Below are 18,540 nucleotides of genomic sequence, written 5' to 3'. Positions count from 1 at the left end.
CAGACAACAGGCCAGTTTAGGAGAAATAGCAATAATAAAACCTGTGATAAGGGATGGAATGGACGACAGACAACAGGCCAGTTTAGGAGAAATAGCAATAATAAAACCTGTGATAAGGGATGGAATGGATGACAGACAACAGGCCAGCTTAGGAGAAATAGCAATAATAAAACCTGTGATAAGGGATGGAATGGATGACAGACAACAGGCAAGTTTAGGAGAAATAGCAATAATAAAACCTGTGATAAGGGATGGAATGGATGACAGACAACAGGCAAGTTTAGGAGAAATAGCAATAATAAAACCTGTGATAAGGGATGGAATGGATGACAGACAACAGGCAAGTTTAGGAGAAATAGCAATAATAAAACCTGTGATAAGGGATGGAATGGATGACAGACAACAGGCCAGTTTAGGAGAAATAGCAATAATAAAACTTGTGATAAGGGATGGAATGGATGACAGACAACAGGCAAGTTTAGGAGAAATAGCAATAATAAAACCTGTGATAAGGGATGGAATGGATGACAGACAACAGGCCAGTTTAGGAGAAATAGCAATAATAAAACTTGTGATAAGGGATGGAATGGATGACAGACAACAGGCCAGCTTAGGAGAAATAGCAATAATAAAACCTGTGATAAGGGATGGAATGGATGACAGATGACAGGCCAGTTTAGGAGAAATAGCAATAATAAAACTTGTGATAAGGGATGGAATGGATGACAGACAACAGGCCAGTTTAGGAGAAATAGCAATAATAAAACCTGTGATAAGGGATGGAATGGATGACAGACAACAGGCCAGTTTAGGACAAAAGCAATAATAAAACCTGGGATAAGGGATGGACTGGATGACAGATGACAGGCCAGTTTAGGAGAAGTAGCAATAATAAAACCTGTGATAAGGGATGAAATGGATGACAGACAACAGGCCAGTTCATAAGATCTTCTGGACTATGACTAGAAGAGCTAAAAAACAGTTTTTACAATTTATTTTATAACAAATTTATGAATCATGAGTATTTATGCAAACTTATTACTGGATTATAATGATGTACTCAATTTCAAAGGATACTTACTGTGTCTCTGTTTTGGAGGCAGAGGTGGTGGCCTCGGTAAGCTCTCCATGCTTGAATGACTTGTGCTTGAGAAAGTATCTGAACTTGAATATGTTTCCTGCGAACTTGTCCTTTGTGTGAATGAGATTGTGTTGGATTTTTGCATTTGCATTCCAGTGAAAGATTGTGTACTAGAAGCTGATGAAGATGAAAGTCGAGCTTCCTCTGAATGCGTCATCTTTGAAGATCTTGCAGTTACTGTTTGACTGATTATTGCTTTGCTCATTGTGGACTGTGATGATGGTGTGCTCATATCTATCAAAGGCATTTCAATATTATCATACTGTGATGGAAGTCTTTGCATTTTCATCTTAGTTGGAAGTGGAGGTGGGTAATCGCCATTAGTTTTCTTAGCAATGTCTGATGTCAATCTATTGATCTCTTGGGTCAATTCATTAATTTTATGCACAGTACATTCAGAGTGTGAACTAGTCATAGCCACAATAGGTTGTAACATCTTTGAGTCCGATGATGTTCGTGAAAAACTGCTTGCTCTTTGTGTCCTTGGTGTTCCGCTTGGAAGGTCTTCCACTGAATGGTTCAACCCAGAGCCATAACTACTTGCCGGTGACTTGCTAATGGGAGAAATGCTTGGTGATTGGCTATATGAGCTCATGTGATCAGAACAGTACGAGTAGTCATTATTTGGACTAGACATCACCATGCTAGTATGAGGGGATTGGTTGAGGGGACTATGGCCCTGATATGGACTACTGCTACCAGTGTCAAGGGCGCTAGTGTTTGAACGCCGCTTCTGAGGGAGCGGTGGAGGTTGTTCAACAGCCTCCATCTCTCGAGAGTGCCTTTGTAGTATTCTGGAAGAAAAAAATACAGGTGAGAGGATGCATACTTAATACTGGTAATATAATTAACATATTTAAATCTTGATAGGAATAATATGGAGAAGAAAACCCATCGAGGAATATAAATGCAGATTTATGACATTTATAGTAAAGGGGCACAAAAAATACCTGCACATATCATCCATGACACACAGATGTTGTGTACATTACCTCCCACTCACTGTTACAATTTCATGCAATCACATCTACAATATATAAAACTATGTAATTTCTGTGTTAAATAAAGATTCAACACTACTGATACAATGAATAATTCCACCATGCCAATCAACCTTCTCATTTTCTTATCTCTGACCTATGATAAACAGCATGGCTACAAGATGAAGTCTTGACATGAGGGACTGAAGGAAGCTATGTAACAAGTCAGTCTGTGATCCACAAAAGCCAAGTCCAGGAGTAGCCATCGTTGTTCAGTGGTTAGCATGCAAGCTTGGTGACTCAGAAGGATGCAAATTTCATTCCTAGCATTGAATCAGCCCCAGTCACCTCCCATGTTCCTTGTCAATTTCACTTTATTCCAATTTCCTGGGCACAAACAACCTAATTGCTATGTTGTGCTATAGAACACCATGCCAAGACAGACAAAGTCATCAGCACAGTACTTAAGGTTTACAAAATAGTATATTAAGTATAAAATCTGTTAAACCACAATGTATTAGCTTAGATTTAAAATAAAATTAGATCTCCAAATTTTTTGTGTGGACTGGTCTCTTATATTTTAATAAATTTTCAACCTGTCTCTTATACTGCACAAAGATTTTCCTATGCAAAATTTACTAATACAGAGTTATTGTCATTGACCATCCTTGAGACGCTGACTCAGCAGAACTTCCAATAAGGTTACTGTTACTTACCGTCATTTGTGACCTTGATAGAGTGGAATTATCAATAAAAGGTTAATAACATTTACCCTCCTTAGAAGCCCTGAATGAGTCGATTTTTTTAAACACCATCCTTACTGACCATGACTGAGTAGAATTATCAATATAAGGTTACTGTTATTTATGAGCCTTTAAAACCTTGACTGACGTATGGTTATTGTCTTTTACCATCTTTTATGGCCCTATCTCAGTGTTATGATGAATACAAGGTTACTGTCATTTACTATCCTTTCTGACCTTGACTGAGTGGAAATACCAATACAAGGTTACTGCAATTTACCATCCTTTTCGACCATGACTGAGTGGTATTAACAATGCATGGTTATTGTCATTTAAAATCCTTTATGACCCTGACTGAGTCATATTATGAATACAAGGTTTTTGCCATTTACAATCCTTTCTGACCTTGACTGAGTGGTATTAACAATACAAGGTCATTGTCATTTACCATCCTATGAAACAGAGACTGAGTGGTATTAACAATACAAGGTTATTGTCATTTAAAATCCTTTGTGACCTTGACTGAGTCACATTATGAATACAAGGATACAGTCATTACATTTCTTTCTGACCTTGACTGAGTGTTATTAACAATACAAGGTTACTGTCATTTAAAATCCTTTGTGACAGAGACTGAGTGATATTAACCACACAAGGTTATTGTCATTTACCATCCTTTGTGACCCTGACTGAGTTGTATTATGAATACAAGGCTGTGTGATACAGACTGAGTGGAATTATGAATATAAGTTTACTGTCATTTACCATCCTTTGTGACAAAGACTGAGTGGTATTAACAAGGTTACTGTCATTTACTATCCTTTGTGACACAGATTGAGTGGAATTATGAATACCAGTTTGCTGTCATTTACCATCCTTTGTGACCCTGGCTGAGTGGTATTAACAATACAGTGGTTAGCATGCAAGCTTGGTAACTCAAAAGGATGCAGGTTTCATTCCTAGCATCGAATCAGCCCGTCACCTCCAATGTTCCTTGTCAATATACTGGTATTAACAAGGTTACTTCATTTACTATCCTTTGTGACAGAGATTGAGTGGAATTATGAATACAAGTTTATTGTCATTTACCATCCTTTGTGACCCTGGCTGAGTGGTATTAACAATACAGTGGTTAGCATGCAAGCTTGGTGACTCAAAAGGATGCAGGTTTCATTCCTAGCATCGAATCAGCCCCAGTCACCTCCAATGTTCCTTGTCAATGCACTGGTATTAACAAGGTTACTGTCATTTACTATCCTTTGTGACAGAGATTGAGTGGAATTATGAATACAAGGTTACTGTCATTTACCATCCATTATGATAGAGATTAAGTGGAATTATGAATACAAGTTTATAGCTATTTACCACCCTTCATGACCCTGATGCAACAGCATTTTAAGTGCAGTAATAAGGCATTTTCCTTATCCATCTGATATCTTTACATCCATTGCATGACAATTAACTCTCAAATGAAATAATTATGTTCATGATGTTATGAATGTCTCCCATGTTTCTTGTGGTTTTAGCTTTAAAAGGATACATTTGCCAGTAATTCTTGTTTACAGCAAAGGATCCTGCTGTAGAATAAATACTTCCATAAAATGAACTTTTTACATTTTTGATAAATGACAAAATTTTAAGAAAATACTTGATATTTCTAAATCCATAACCTTACCGATGATAAGCTATTATTTTTCAACACTATTTCCATGAGAGAAATGACTGAAAAACATTCCATCACAGGCACAGGTGTTATAAGGAAATCTCAGCCTTATGATCATTTGTTTGTGAGAAGGGACAAGGCTTATGTCTACAAAGTCTGACCCCTGGGTGGGATTTCACTATCAAAAAGCAGTGCATATGATACATTATACTTGTCTGTTGTGGAAAAACTTGCGATAACTTTGTCTAGTAGGAGGGAGAGGTGTATCACACATTGGTACATTATATCCCCTGTATAACAGACTGTGGGAAAACAAAAATCAGTTTGTTCTACTTACTTTGGTAACACAGATTCAATATTTGCTGGTAAAGGTGGCTTGGGGGGTGGGATGTCCTGCTCATATGCCATACGGTTGTGATTATTGTTGTTTAGTATATTTGACAGACTGTCTGTTGAGCGTGACAGTGGAACTTGGACTTGGGAGTTGTCGTAGATCCCCAAATCGCTAGTCTTCTCCAGAATTTCACGTTCTCGAGGGGTAAGAGGAATATCTGGTAAAGAGCTTCTCTTGGGACTGTAAAGAATTAAAAAAAGAATAATATAAATGTATTATTTTGTTGTTGCTGATAGTTAGGTCAATTATCCTTTGGTGGAAAAAATGACCCTTCCTATTCCTGGAGTATGAATTTAAGTAATAGCAAAAATATTATCTTTTAGTCTTTCAAAAGTTATTTATACACAACTTACAAAAATAAGTGCATCATTTTTAGACTGATGATTCAGTCTGAGAAACTTTGATGTCGGTCTAAATCTCATAAGATATCCAAATGCCGTACGTATCTTTCCTCTGCTTGATCTTTCCGAGATCAAAACCAATAAACTCTTTAATTTTGCTATCACAGTCATCAAATATCAATCTAAACTCAGCCATTATTTACTATTTTTCATCAATGAAACCTTAGTAAAAGTGCTCTCGATTCATAACCTTGGCTTATGAATAGATCAAATTTACAAAAAAGTAAAATCATTTCTGATTGGTTTAAAATCATCAGATTCTTGGAAAACCCTAGTCTGTAACCAATAAGAAATGTGTTTACAGTCACTACGACTGTAGGCAGAACCAGCCATTGAATGCAATAAACAATCCATGACTACAAGAGGGATTGGCCATTGAATGCTGAAAACAGATCAAAAGTATAGGCAGGACTGAGGCTGAATGAGAGTTATAGAAGCATTACATAAGGAATGTGTGTTTACATTAAAACTTCCAAAATTTGCACCAGACATGTCTGGTTGATGAGCTGAAATCGTTAGTTGTTAAAGCAGCATGTTGCACATTTGACATAAGGAGTCCAGAATTATTCTAAACAATTATTCTGTACTTACGTTTATCTACTTATTTAATCACAATAAAAGTCCCTAATCATACAAGTAAGACAGTATCTGAGTGAAATCACATCTCCTGACATTTCAAAATCTTACAAATGAATGACTGGCATGGCATCTTTATTTTCTCGACATAACAGTGGTTCCATTCTTGAACAGCACCCCAACCCAGCAGCCATCCTATTTGTATGGCCAAAATCCCAAGACATTGATGAGTTTGTGTCCTAGAACAGCCTCCACCCTAATGTTGCATGCATATTAGTGCAAAAACTGTCAAATCTGTCACACATGAGCTACAACATAATGGAGTTTACAGATTTTGTTGTTAAAATCGTTAGTGAAGTACAAGCAGCTCTGTGTATGTGTGTGTGGTAAAACAGAAGTTATAATTTCAATATGTCGATATTATTCCAACATGCCAATACCATAACCTGAATCCATGAAGAGGTAAGTAATCTGATTATTCTCACTGCCCTGTGTTCTTCCGATGCTTAGTTTGATCACTTTGATAATATCTGGATACTATTACCACTGATAAACATCAAGATAATAAATGCTATCTGATTAAGTCTGCATAACATCTGGTCACCAGAAAGTAAAACTGGCATACCAATCATCCTGGTTTATCTCTCTCAGATTACATAAAGGGTACCAGACTAAAGCCAGTTAATCATGCGACAAACTCAATTCCTTTGTATACAATGAATATCTCATGTAACTACAAATTACCAACGAAGGAACAAACTGCTGCAATAAGTGAAAAATGGTGTCAGACATTCTCGGTTTAGAATGAATAGTACAAAGCAATTCTACAAAACAAAAAAGAGATAATAGTCCTACTGAGAAATTCATTTCTCAATGATTAAAATAAACATGACCAATACACAATCTAGCGCAGAGGTAAAATAGAATCAACAGACAGGTATAGTTAAAGCTAGATGTTAAGTGCCCTGGCTTTATAGAAAAGGTGGTTTGGCACTAACCTGTCAATTAAGAGCCCTGATTTTATTGACACGGTGGTTTGGCACTAACCTGTCAATTAAGAGCCCTGATTTTTATTGACAAGGTGGTTTGGCACTAACCTGTCAATGATCACAATACCATGGGATTTTCACCCTGTCTGCTGATTACTTTTTATTCCAAGTAAAAATGATATAAGCTTTTCACATAGATTCCATAACATTTTTGTTGAGTTTTGAATTAAAGTATTAAATATTCCAAAATCTGTCATGCCTTCAATACATTATATGTAATCATAACTCAAATCCATGTGATCCAATTCTGGAAATGACACTGCTCCTGTAAGGCTACTTTCATGTTGCTGAAAAGGGGGGGGGGAGCTTATAAAAATTGGATCAATGTAGCTCTAATAACAGTCATGCACACAATCATTAGTCATGTGTCAGTACACACTACTCCTTAAAACAACATACACGTAGTCCAGGCTCTAATTAAAACCAAATGAAAAGCCAGAGGCAACAAAACTAACCTTTATAATAATCCCTCTTTCCCCAAAGTACAGTTTAGGAGTGTGTACACAATCCAACTTATTCAAAATGTCTGCTAAATAAATGTTATGTAGTTTTTAGGCCTGACATCTGTTAAATAATATAAGTTTATACATTTTGTAAATCATTAAAAAAAAATTAATTTAAAATCGTGTTGTAAGGTAAGATTCTATATTGCTTTTTAAATTTTTTTTATTTATAAAGGAGCTGAAGAGCAAACATTTTAATCTTAGGCAAGTGAGAGAGAGAGAGAGAGAGAGAGAGAGAGAGAGAGAGAGAGAGAGATTATTATAAAGGCACTAATTTTCACATATTCTCTGAACGTTAAATCAAAACTTGTGCCACTAATAAATTTGCCAGTTAACATCGTTTTCAAACAAATGAAAATGTAGTGAAACAAATGAAGTGATTTTGGAACTAACCAACACAAAAAATAATTTGGTACCAGCCCAAACTTTATGCTGTGCTGCTAATGAGACTGAGTACTTATACAAACATTTTTGGTGAATGAATCAATTCATGTGGCCCTGATTTATCCATATCCTGCTTACTGGCAACTATTGTTAAGTGTAGATGATGGAAAACTCAAGAGAATGTGTAGAAACAAAACTGGCAAATGACGGACATCTGGAAGACAGGACAGAGAGATGGACAGACAAGATCATAACATAATATGCTCAGCCCTATGGTGGGCAAATAACCTAAACATCTGGATCAAACTCTGGATTTGAATTACAGTGTTTTCAGTTGGGTATATCAGACTGATATGGTTACACTAAATCTTACTCATCAGGACTCTGTGAATAGCTTCCACTTCCAGCACTGGGGCTTTTGGGGGCACTATTTTTTCTGTGTTCCAGCTTGTCTACACAAATTTTCGTCAACTCCTATGAGAAAAAAAAGAAACAGTTGAGTAAAAACAAATTTACAAAAACCCAAAACCAAAAAAACTAGAAACAAATGCTAGAGGAATACTGAGCTTTTTCCTCATATAGATATAACCTGTCCTTCTGAGTACTGCTATCCCCATATAAGAGAATGGTCAATACAGCTCTCCCCCATTATAATGTGCCTCATTATAGTGTAATTCTAATATAATTTGGTACTACTATAGCCCCCATAGTGTGGTTTGGTATATAAAGTAGTCGGTGGGAATGGACCCTGATTACCACATTATAATGACGGTGAGTTGTAGATAAAAAGTACATAGGTCTTCTAAATATAGAACAAGAGTGATGATTAGTTAACATGCATATCTTCTAATAATTGCCACAGTATATACTACATCAATTCACTGCAAAACTGCAAGAGTTTATAAATAAAATAAAATTCTGTCATAAATTGTACCCTGTTGCAAGTTAAAAAAGGCAAGAACTGTCTACAAAAAATTGGGAACAGACATATTTGTCAGTATGTATATCTTCTGTTAATGATCATAATGTGTAGCACGTTTCACAGCAATCAAGAAATAAGAGGCTCAAGAAGGCCTGATATCACTCACCTGACCTACATAAATTAACAGATGATCTTTTCACTAAACAGGTTTATTTAAATTGTAAGAACACATCCTAACCTATTTCAAAAACTTTATATCATGTTCAGTTTACCTATCTTAGTATATCATGATGAAAATTGTTTTTAAAGAAAAATGCATAATTAACATGAAAGGTTTCTTGCTCATAAACCCAACAGATCCAAAATATGGCTTCAAGAGTAAAAATTTAATATGTGCTGATTCTGTTTTCATTTTAAACTAGTCAACATTTTGATAAGGCTATGACTGGATCTTAATCATTATCAAACCCATCAAAGATCTTATATAAATTTAGAATTCATTTATGATTGAACCATCCAAACTCTTGATAATATAAGTTAATATTGAAAGTTTGATCAAAATCAGATCAGTGATATTGTAACAAGCTCAGCCAATCAAATGCAAGATCAACGCATGCATAAAACTAACCCATTAGCATATTTGTCCGAGATCTTCACGAGATAAATGTATATTCCAAGCTAGAAGAAAATCCTATCTGACATACAGCCTCCAGAGAGGTAACAAGCTTAGCCAATAAGATGCAAGAATGCTTCATTAATATGAACAGATCTTGCCCTTCTCATCACTACAAACTTTAACCTTGCTTCTCCACAAAAGAATCCTTTGTATGAAACTAGCCTTTCCATGTACCGTGTATTCCTTTTGCTTGCTTACCTTGCTATCCTTCAACACATACGTGAAAGATTAGGATAAACCTCTGATTAATGTTAGATACTTTAAAGATGTTACTTTTATAATAATATTTAATACAGTATTCAATGGGTCAGTTGAAATGAGTGGGCTTGACACATGACCATGCCAACTGGCTCTTATAAAAGTAGCATTTGCATACCCTCTCTGTACTCATTTATAAGTCAAGTTCAACAGGCAAACTGCACAGACCCAGATCAGCCATATCCCTGGTTACTAACTGCTATTTGAAAAAAAAAGAAGGAATATTAAGGCAATCCATTTTGCCCATTTTTATTGCAATTATATTCATGTTAAGAAAACAGGGGCACATTTTGGGTATTTTCTATGAAGAAAAAAACAGGGGCCCATATTTTCTATGAGAAAAAAACAGGCCCATTTTGGGTATTTTCTATGAGAAAAATGATATCCACACCTGCCCCTGCATTATAAACATATTTGTGAGTTATCCATATGTGCTAAAAAAAGAAGCAGTGCACAAGAATTCTTCAAAACTACAAAATAATGACCCTAAATTCATAAAACGTTCAAAACTCAGACCAATCTTTTACCAAAATATTGAGCTCAAATATTGCTAAAGCTACTCAAGATAACCACCTGAAAAATTGTCAACTCTGAATAAATTATTCTTCTAAATTATTCCAACAAATTTCATTGACTGATTGGAGCCATGATCTTACACATTTGCTCAATACATCTTGGAAATAATTTCTAACAATGCTTTTGACTGGTCAGAATTAATTTCTAACAATGCTTTTGACTGGTTAGAAATAATTTTGAACAATGCTTCTGACTAGCTCGAAATAATTTTAAACAATGCTTTTGACTGGTTGGAAATAATTTATAACAATGATTTTAACTGATTGGAACTGATTTCTAACACTGCTTTTAACTGGCTAGAAATGATTTCTAGCATTGCTTTCCATATGATGGAAATGATTTCTGACATTTGAGCTTTGGGTAAAAGACTAAGTCTTTCACTTAGAAAGTTTTATCAATTCCAGGCCTGGTCCATATGTCAATCAAACAGGCAGTTCAAGCTTGTCCTACCTCCATTCCCTCAGTCAGGGAGGAAATAATTTTGTGGGCATGGTCCTTGTTCAATACGTTGCTACCATGAAGCTGGATTTCATCTGCCCACTTGATGAACTGTGCCAAACACTGACATACATTGTTGTGTTGTGACAACAAAGTTGTGCTACAAAAAAACAAAAACAAATGTGAAGCAGTTATTTAATTTGCTGTCTTGATAAAGCACAAACATTTCTAGGCTTATTGGGCTAAGATTTTAAGAATTTTTTTAACCTACTGGGAACAAAATTGCTAAAACTGTAACTCTACATGATTGTGAAATATTTCTGATTGGGCTGGGGGTTCAAATTTGGCTCTTCAGGATGTCAGATCAGCATCATTATCATCGAGGACCAACTAGACATCATAAGAAGAATTTCAGTGAAAGCTGAGTTGACAGTCAACACAAGGTGAGCAGCATCAACAAAATTTTCAAGATAGCCACTGTGGTAGCCATAACAGATGCCCAAGGGGAACCATTTTGACTATCCACTCTTAAGTAGCAATAACAAAATTTTCAAGATAATAGCTGAATGAATATATCAAAATTCATATAATTTCTGCAATATGAAGATTGTAAACTGCACTTATGCAATACACTAACAAAAGTATATTGGCAAGTTAATTTTTTCAGTATGACACAATCAACAAGATCACATCAGTTTTCCACAACAGAAAAAAAAATCACCAAAGATCTCCCAAGGCTTCATTAATTATTTGTTAATTTTTTTTCTTTTTCCTTTATGGGACTTTACTTACTAAATTGTAAAAAATGTTTATTTCTTAACTGAATGTAAGAAGTTGTACCAACATTACTGTATGTCCGCTGTACATTAGAGTTTGTAGTGCTATGATCCACATCTAGCAAAACAGTCATATGTAATGTACCCATCATGTCCAATAAATGTAATGTACACATAATGTCCAATCTCCCTGGTTCATAGTGCTATGATATTTATCTCCTCCTCCTCCTCCTCCTCATCATCATCATCATCACCATCAGTCTCATGACCTAGTGTGGTCGTCGAGGCAAGGTGCTGCTGAACATCTAACCAGTTAGATATTTATCTAACAAATCATATTGGTGATGTCATAATGTACCAATTGCAAGACTAATCTCCACCAGAGTTTACAGTGCTATGGCACTTATTGGCTGACAAGTCATATTGGTGACGACAGCACGTAATGATCACATCATTTCAAGAAAAGCAGTAAGCATTGCTTTTACAAGAGCAGACATCCTATATAGAAATTTTGCTAAAACTCTGTCTATATGACTGGTAATGACTGGGTACAAGTTTAGCTCTCCCTCATTACAATGCTGTCCATATAATCTTTGACCAAGCTGCCTCATTATGAAACACGTTTATGTAATATATTACTACTAGATGATAAACTGGAATTCATGACATACCCACATTATACTGAAAGGTGTTATAATGAAAGATTGCTGTTGTCTTGTATGATAACTGTTTAAAAACGGTGTCCTGAAATAGAGGTATCCAAAATAATCAATCAGAACAACAAAAGTTTTGCTTAACAAGTTTGTCTCATCTGCAAGCTGGCAGTGCATGATGAGGGTAAACCCATAAAATAAATCTAAACATGAATGGTAAAATGTTCAGGTCATTAAGTTTCTGTAGTTTACTGTTCTGGACATTCAGCATGTTTATGTTTTGTTGATTTTTTCACTTGGTGGATTCAATTATTTTCACCCCTTAATTCCCAAGAAACTAAAAAGTTAAATTTGTTTAATGTTTTCATAAAGGGTAATATTAAAAGATGATGATGTCACCACCATTACTGACAGAAAGTGATATGAAAGTCTCACAACATATAACAGAAAATTTCATCCCCATTACCTGTCTTGGTTCATAAAGAAGTTATTCTGCAGGGTGAAGACATCCATGACGGTGTCAAGAACAACAGTGGCAGTGTTTGGGACAATCTGGAATTTTTCCTGATCCACAACAGCTCTGATGAAGCGTAGAGATTTGTACACATTGTTCACTTCCACCTGCAGCTTGTCTATATCCTTAAAGTAGAACACATGTTATCAATTTACACATTATGCTGTGAAACATAGCAAGAGTGTAACTGTACATTCTTTAAAAACTGTACAATCTTAAAACTCATCCAGGAAATACAGACCAAAAATGCAACTAGGAAACCACACATCAGAATGTTTCAACCTAAAACGGGGAAATGTTGCAAAAGGGCAGTCAGTATTCTATCTTGCAATAATACATCGTTGAAACTTATGAGAGGAAATGTAGAGCACTTTTCTGATGAATTGATTTGGTCTAACAATGGTTACCTTTGGTAAAATTACCAATGAATAGATTACAATCTGTATGATTGATCTGGGTTATAATCTAGTTCTGCACTGTTCATGTCATTTTGACTATAGCTTCTTGAAAAATGGCATTGGTTTTGGTCAGGATGTAATATGAACAAATTAATAAATTATGGACAAATTAATCAATTATCAATTAATCATTTAAGATTGATGACTAATCATTATATTTTATTCAATTCCCAATACCAGTCACAAAACAGGTTAATTAAAGTCATTAGGCTGTCAATACTTTCTCTCCATATGGCAACAACTCAATTTTCTCACAGCACAGGATAGGAATAAGAAAGACCTGACCTACATATTAAGAGACTCAGTTCTTGTTTTCGAATGGATGAAAAGAGTAAATAACTAGGTTACAGATGTACAAGCAATAACAATATATGCTAATTTGATAGTATAAAACCAACAGAGCTTTCTGTCTGAGATATCTTTGGGTGGATGATGATTTTGTAACCTCAATAACATGTAACTTTTGACCTTTGTTTCTAGATTAATCTGATGTCAGGGCCTAGCCTCAGTGTAGCATCAAGAAAACTAGGTTTATTGCTATTCTTGACTGCTTTTAAACTGTGACACTGTTTCACTGATTCAGTATGATGATACCTAGATTTCTTATCTATTTCCACCAAAGTGGAGAATTGTCAATGAGACACAGTCCACTTATGCACCTCAAATGCCCATGTGCAGAAGGGTTATCTTTTTCATAGACAACAATTATGCCAGGACATCGGAAATGGATTGGAGAAGGGCATTCAGAAATTGCAACTAATTACTGCATAAATAAGTCTAATTTTTCCCCATCTTCAACATTTTAATAGCAGAAATAATTTACCCACACTACTGCAAAGCTGGATTTGTCAGTTAGGTGGGTAGGCTGATCAATTGTTAAACTGATCAAAAACAAAAAATGGGCCATACTCACCATCCATCTATAAGAATGCTCTGTGTTCCTATGGACCACAGAAAAATATGCCTGTGCTTTGTCGTGCTATAAAGTGGAGGCAGGTGGAGGAAAAGGTAGTATGAAAGTGCCAAAATGGTCCCTTCATGACTTCCTACAAGGCCCATGAGACAGATATCTGGCTAGAACCTGAGCTTTTAGTTTCATAAAAGAAGGTATGATAAGGTCTTTTGATTGTGGTGATACCTAGAGGTAGTGGAAGCCAAAATATCATCGGAGTCCTCAAGATGAAGAAAAATGTACGTTGTTTGCATTAAAAATCAGTTATACATAAGTATATATGGTACCCATTCATAAAATTATCCTTGACATTATTATTTTTCCTAAAAATCTCACTTGCCTATGTTCCACGAAAAATGTGTTCCCTCTTGCTATCCATAATCCAAATGATTATGTACAGATTATTGTTTAGAATCCTGCATTTATTTTCCTGTTTAGTACCAACTGTACATGACAATCTATAATACAGGATGTATATGACTCATTATATTCACTCTTCTTGTATGTCTCCCCTCACTGTATATATCCCTTAATTCTATTTATCCCTTGATTGTATTAATCCCTTCATCCTATGTATCCCCTCATTGTATGTCTCCCCTCACTGTATGTCTCCCCTCATTCCATTTATCCCCTGATTGTATTAATCCCTTCATCCTATGTATCCCCTCATTCTATTTAATCCCTCACTGTATGTATCTCTTCATTCTATGTATCCCCTCATTGTATATATCCCTTAATTCTATGTATCCTCTCACTGTATGTATCCCCAAATTCCATGTATCCCTTCATTCTATTTAACCCCTCATTCCATGTATCCCTTAATTATATGTATCCCTCATTGTATATATCCCTTAATTCTATGTATCCCATCATTGTATGTATCCCCACATTCCATGTATCCCGTAATTCTATGTATCCCCTCATTCCATGTATCCCTTAATTCTATGTATCCCCTCGTTGTATATATCCCATAGTTCTATGTATCCCCTCATTGTATGTATCCCCACATTCCATGTATCCCTTCAATCTATGTATCCCCTCATTCTATTTAACCCCTCATTCCATGTATCCCTTAATTATATGTATCCCCACATTCCATGTATCCCTTCATCCTATGTATCCCCTCATTCTATTTAATCCCTCACTGTATGTACCCCTTCATTCTATGTACCCCCTCATTGTATATATCCCTTAATTCTATGTATCCCCTCATTCTATTTGACCCCTCATTCCATGTATCCCTTAATTCTATGTATCCCCTCATTGTATGTATCCCCACATTCCATGTATCCCTTCATTCTATGTATCCCCTCATTCCTCCTATTTATCCCCTCATTTAAAGTATCCCTTTATTCAATGCATTCTCACATTCTATGCATTTTCTCATCAGGTCTTCCATTAGATTTAAAGTTGCAAGGGAATTGTCAAACCAGGTGAAAAGGTGGGTGGGTTGTAGGACCTCCCCTCAACTGCGATAGTTTTTTAAAAAAGTAGCCAAGTTTAAAATAAAAGTGGCCAGGTAAATCACCTGCCTGCTGGCTGCTAAGGAAAGCCCTGCCTTATCCTATGCATCCCTTCATTATATGTATCCTCTCATCCCATGTATCCCCTTATTCCATGTATCCTCTCATCCCATCAAAACAGTCAGAGAATAAATCACAAAAGGTACGAAGATAATGTCAAGAAAAAAGAAGGAAGAATTTTAAAATGTTCTGTTATGAAAAGCTCAGTGCTTAGTATGCCACGAACATGACCTGAAGGTCAATCCATCCTAGACCTGAGTCCACTGCTGTGGTATCCCTGGACAAGACACTTTACACCAATTACCTTGGCATGATATAACCTTTAATGCGTTTAATACATAACTCAGACAGACAGACAAAGTAGTCACTTTTCACAGAGCAAGGGAGTTTGGGGAAATAACCAGTTGACTCTTGTCAAGAAATAAATGTACTGTAACTCAGCAAGTCACCACATTTTATTTCCTTTAAATAATCTCTCATATCAACAGGGAGTATGGTAAAGGGATATAAATGTTATCTTTATGACAGTATGGTATAGAGGAAAAGGACAAACTTCCTGTATTCATGACAAACCTACTCCCCTCATACCCACCCCATCATTTTTAAAGTAAACATGGTTGGTTAACACATTAACCCCTGGTGATGAGTTTAAGTGGCAGGAGGCAGTAGCCTACTGCCAGCTCTGTAGCATCAAGGTCATGTAAGATACACTAAAGTGAATGCTATTATAGAAAAGTAGATACATGTAGCTCTAAAATGATACCAAATAATCTGGAATTTCTAGTTGCACTACAAAAAACAGTGGCAAAAACCTCATTTTTTTTACCTGAATTTTTTCTACCCAAAATTCGCCCGTGGTCAGAATCCGATTTTGTGTCTGGATTTTAGACTTTTTGGTCTCAGATCTAAGGCCAACCAGTTTGAACTGCAAACAGATGAACCTTTGCAAAAAGTAGGATAAGACGGACATTTGGAATAAAGAGTGGTCTTGATACGAAAATAATGGGTGGTCCATTAAGCACCCCCCCGCCCCCAAACAAACAAACAACTTTTTGCCTTTTGCTCATGCACGAGCCAAAAAGCCAATAAAAAATGATGTTTCTAACAAAACTAGGCACTATTTTTTTGGAAGATCACCTGAAAGTTGGTGTTTTTGGAGGTATTCAGAAATAGCATTCAAAATTTGTTTCCTACTCTAATTTCAGACGAAAATGACAAAAAAACTCCAGGGCTTAATGTGTAACAAAACAGCTAAAAAGCTGTTGGTAATTTTGTGCTCAGTGCCTTTGATTGTTCTTGCTGCTTAAAAACAATTGTCAGAACCTCTGACTTTTCATGTCAAGTAAGCATATATGTATGGTTATCCAGTGCAGTTATCATTAACCTCTGCTAAGCAGGGCTCAACATTAGTGAACGTCCACTATACCAAGAACAATCAACTATTAATTTTCATAATTTCAATAGCTCGATGGCAAATTCTATTTTGATCTGTTTCTGATATTGTTTTGTGGGAATGACTTCATAAGATTTAGCAGCGCTAGTAAATTTCTCAATCAACAAGTCCTTCTGGCTCCAAAGAAATGCAGGTTAAAATTTTAGGCCTGCTAAGACCTAGGGGCTAAGAGAGGAGGATCGAGGGAGAGAACATAGGGCATCAAGCAGGGGTCATAAGTCTTTCATTATAGTCATCAGACAAGTGAGAAGTTCAATTCTGGAATTATTTGAAATTTATGAAAAATTACTTCTAACCTCAGGGTTTACTACTATGTGGCCTAGTGGTTAGAGCATCTGTATCAGATGCGGCAGGTTGCAGGTTTGAAACCCTGCCGTGTGATACCAAAGACTTGTAAAAATGGTACTAAGAGCAGCCTCGCTAGGCGGTCAGCATTATGACATTAGTGTTAGGAATGGTTGACCTGGTGTCAGAATGAGACTGGGTGAGAGGTGATGCCCCAGTGTTAGACATCATTATAAACTGCCACACAGCAGACATCATATCAATATGGCCGAATTTTTTAAAAGCTATATTAAAAATCCAAATCACACACACACACACACAGATAGGAGAATATTCCAAGTTGCAAAAGTGCTGGCACAATCTACACCCAAAGGTTTATCATCGACTCAAGTTTCTTTTGTCCTTGATCTTTAACAGCACAGAAGGTGTTGAAGAGAATTACACACATGTGGACTATGTCAAAATTTGCTGAACTTGACTTTTAATTGGCAATATATAGCCTGTATTGTGCTGACAGGTCATTAAATCCTGTACATTCATGTTCCATAACTTTCAGTAAAATACAGGAAAGGGGAAATAGAGTAATCTTCTGTTGATATGGGATATAATCTCACATCACTAGAAAACAAAAAAAATCCTAGCATTAAGAAGAAACATATAATTTGAAAAAGCAATAATAATGTTTGCTAAACTTCATTATGTGGGCAAACATTTAGGGAACAAGTGAATTGCTGTTGACTATTGATTTATTTGAGTAGCAACACACAGAAAATTTTGATTCAGTAGCACAGAAATCCAGATTGTTGGCATTTGTTTTTCCCTACCTACTTGAATCATACCTATCTGACAATTACTGGAAAAAATAATGTAAACTCGTATTTTTGAGTGGCATTCATTTTGCGGTTTACCAAAAATGCTATTTTTGTCGGCAAAACAAATTTGTGTAAATGCTTCTTGCAGATATTTGTGGTAAAAATATTTTACCGTATACTGGATATTTAAATTTTTTGTTTGTACCAACCATGAAATCCTCCAAAAATTGATACTGTATTAACAACAATGAATTCAAAATGTAAGGTAATCCTTATTTAAAAGAAATTTCAATGTTTGATTTTAAGCAAAACTAATGCTTTTTAACTTTGTTCTCTTTTAATTTGTTTAACTTTGTCTAATCATACTAATGCAGTATAGGTAAATGATATTTAACCGAAACGGGATTTTC

General features: G+C 35.7%; 1 protein-coding gene across 7 annotated transcripts in view; it reads right to left on the bottom strand.

The window, feature by feature from the left end:
* Nucleotides 1–18,540, bottom strand: part of LOC149778269 (rap guanine nucleotide exchange factor 1-like) — a 170,554-nt gene that overhangs the window by 67,184 nt on the left and 84,830 nt on the right. For all 7 annotated transcript variants that reach the window (XM_089939068.1, XM_089939072.1, XM_089939071.1 and 4 more), the window contains 5 exons: nucleotides 12,600–12,772; nucleotides 10,717–10,864; nucleotides 8,208–8,308; nucleotides 4,865–5,101; nucleotides 1,082–1,935 (listed from right to left, as the gene is read on the bottom strand). In XM_089939068.1, the coding sequence (XP_089795194.1) occupies nucleotides 1,082–1,935; nucleotides 4,865–5,101; nucleotides 8,208–8,308; nucleotides 10,717–10,864; nucleotides 12,600–12,772 (1,513 nt within the window). The remainder of the gene's footprint in view (nucleotides 1–1,081; nucleotides 1,936–4,864; nucleotides 5,102–8,207; nucleotides 8,309–10,716; nucleotides 10,865–12,599; nucleotides 12,773–18,540) is intronic.

This window comes from Sinohyriopsis cumingii, chromosome 17, assembly GCF_028554795.1.
Source record: "Sinohyriopsis cumingii isolate HCF-2022 chromosome 17, ASM2855479v2, whole genome shotgun sequence".
In the NCBI taxonomy this organism is placed as follows: Eukaryota; Metazoa; Mollusca; class Bivalvia; order Unionida; family Unionidae; genus Sinohyriopsis; species Sinohyriopsis cumingii.
Note: the sequence above shows the minus strand (reverse complement) of the source record. Positions and strands in the feature narration are given on the sequence as shown.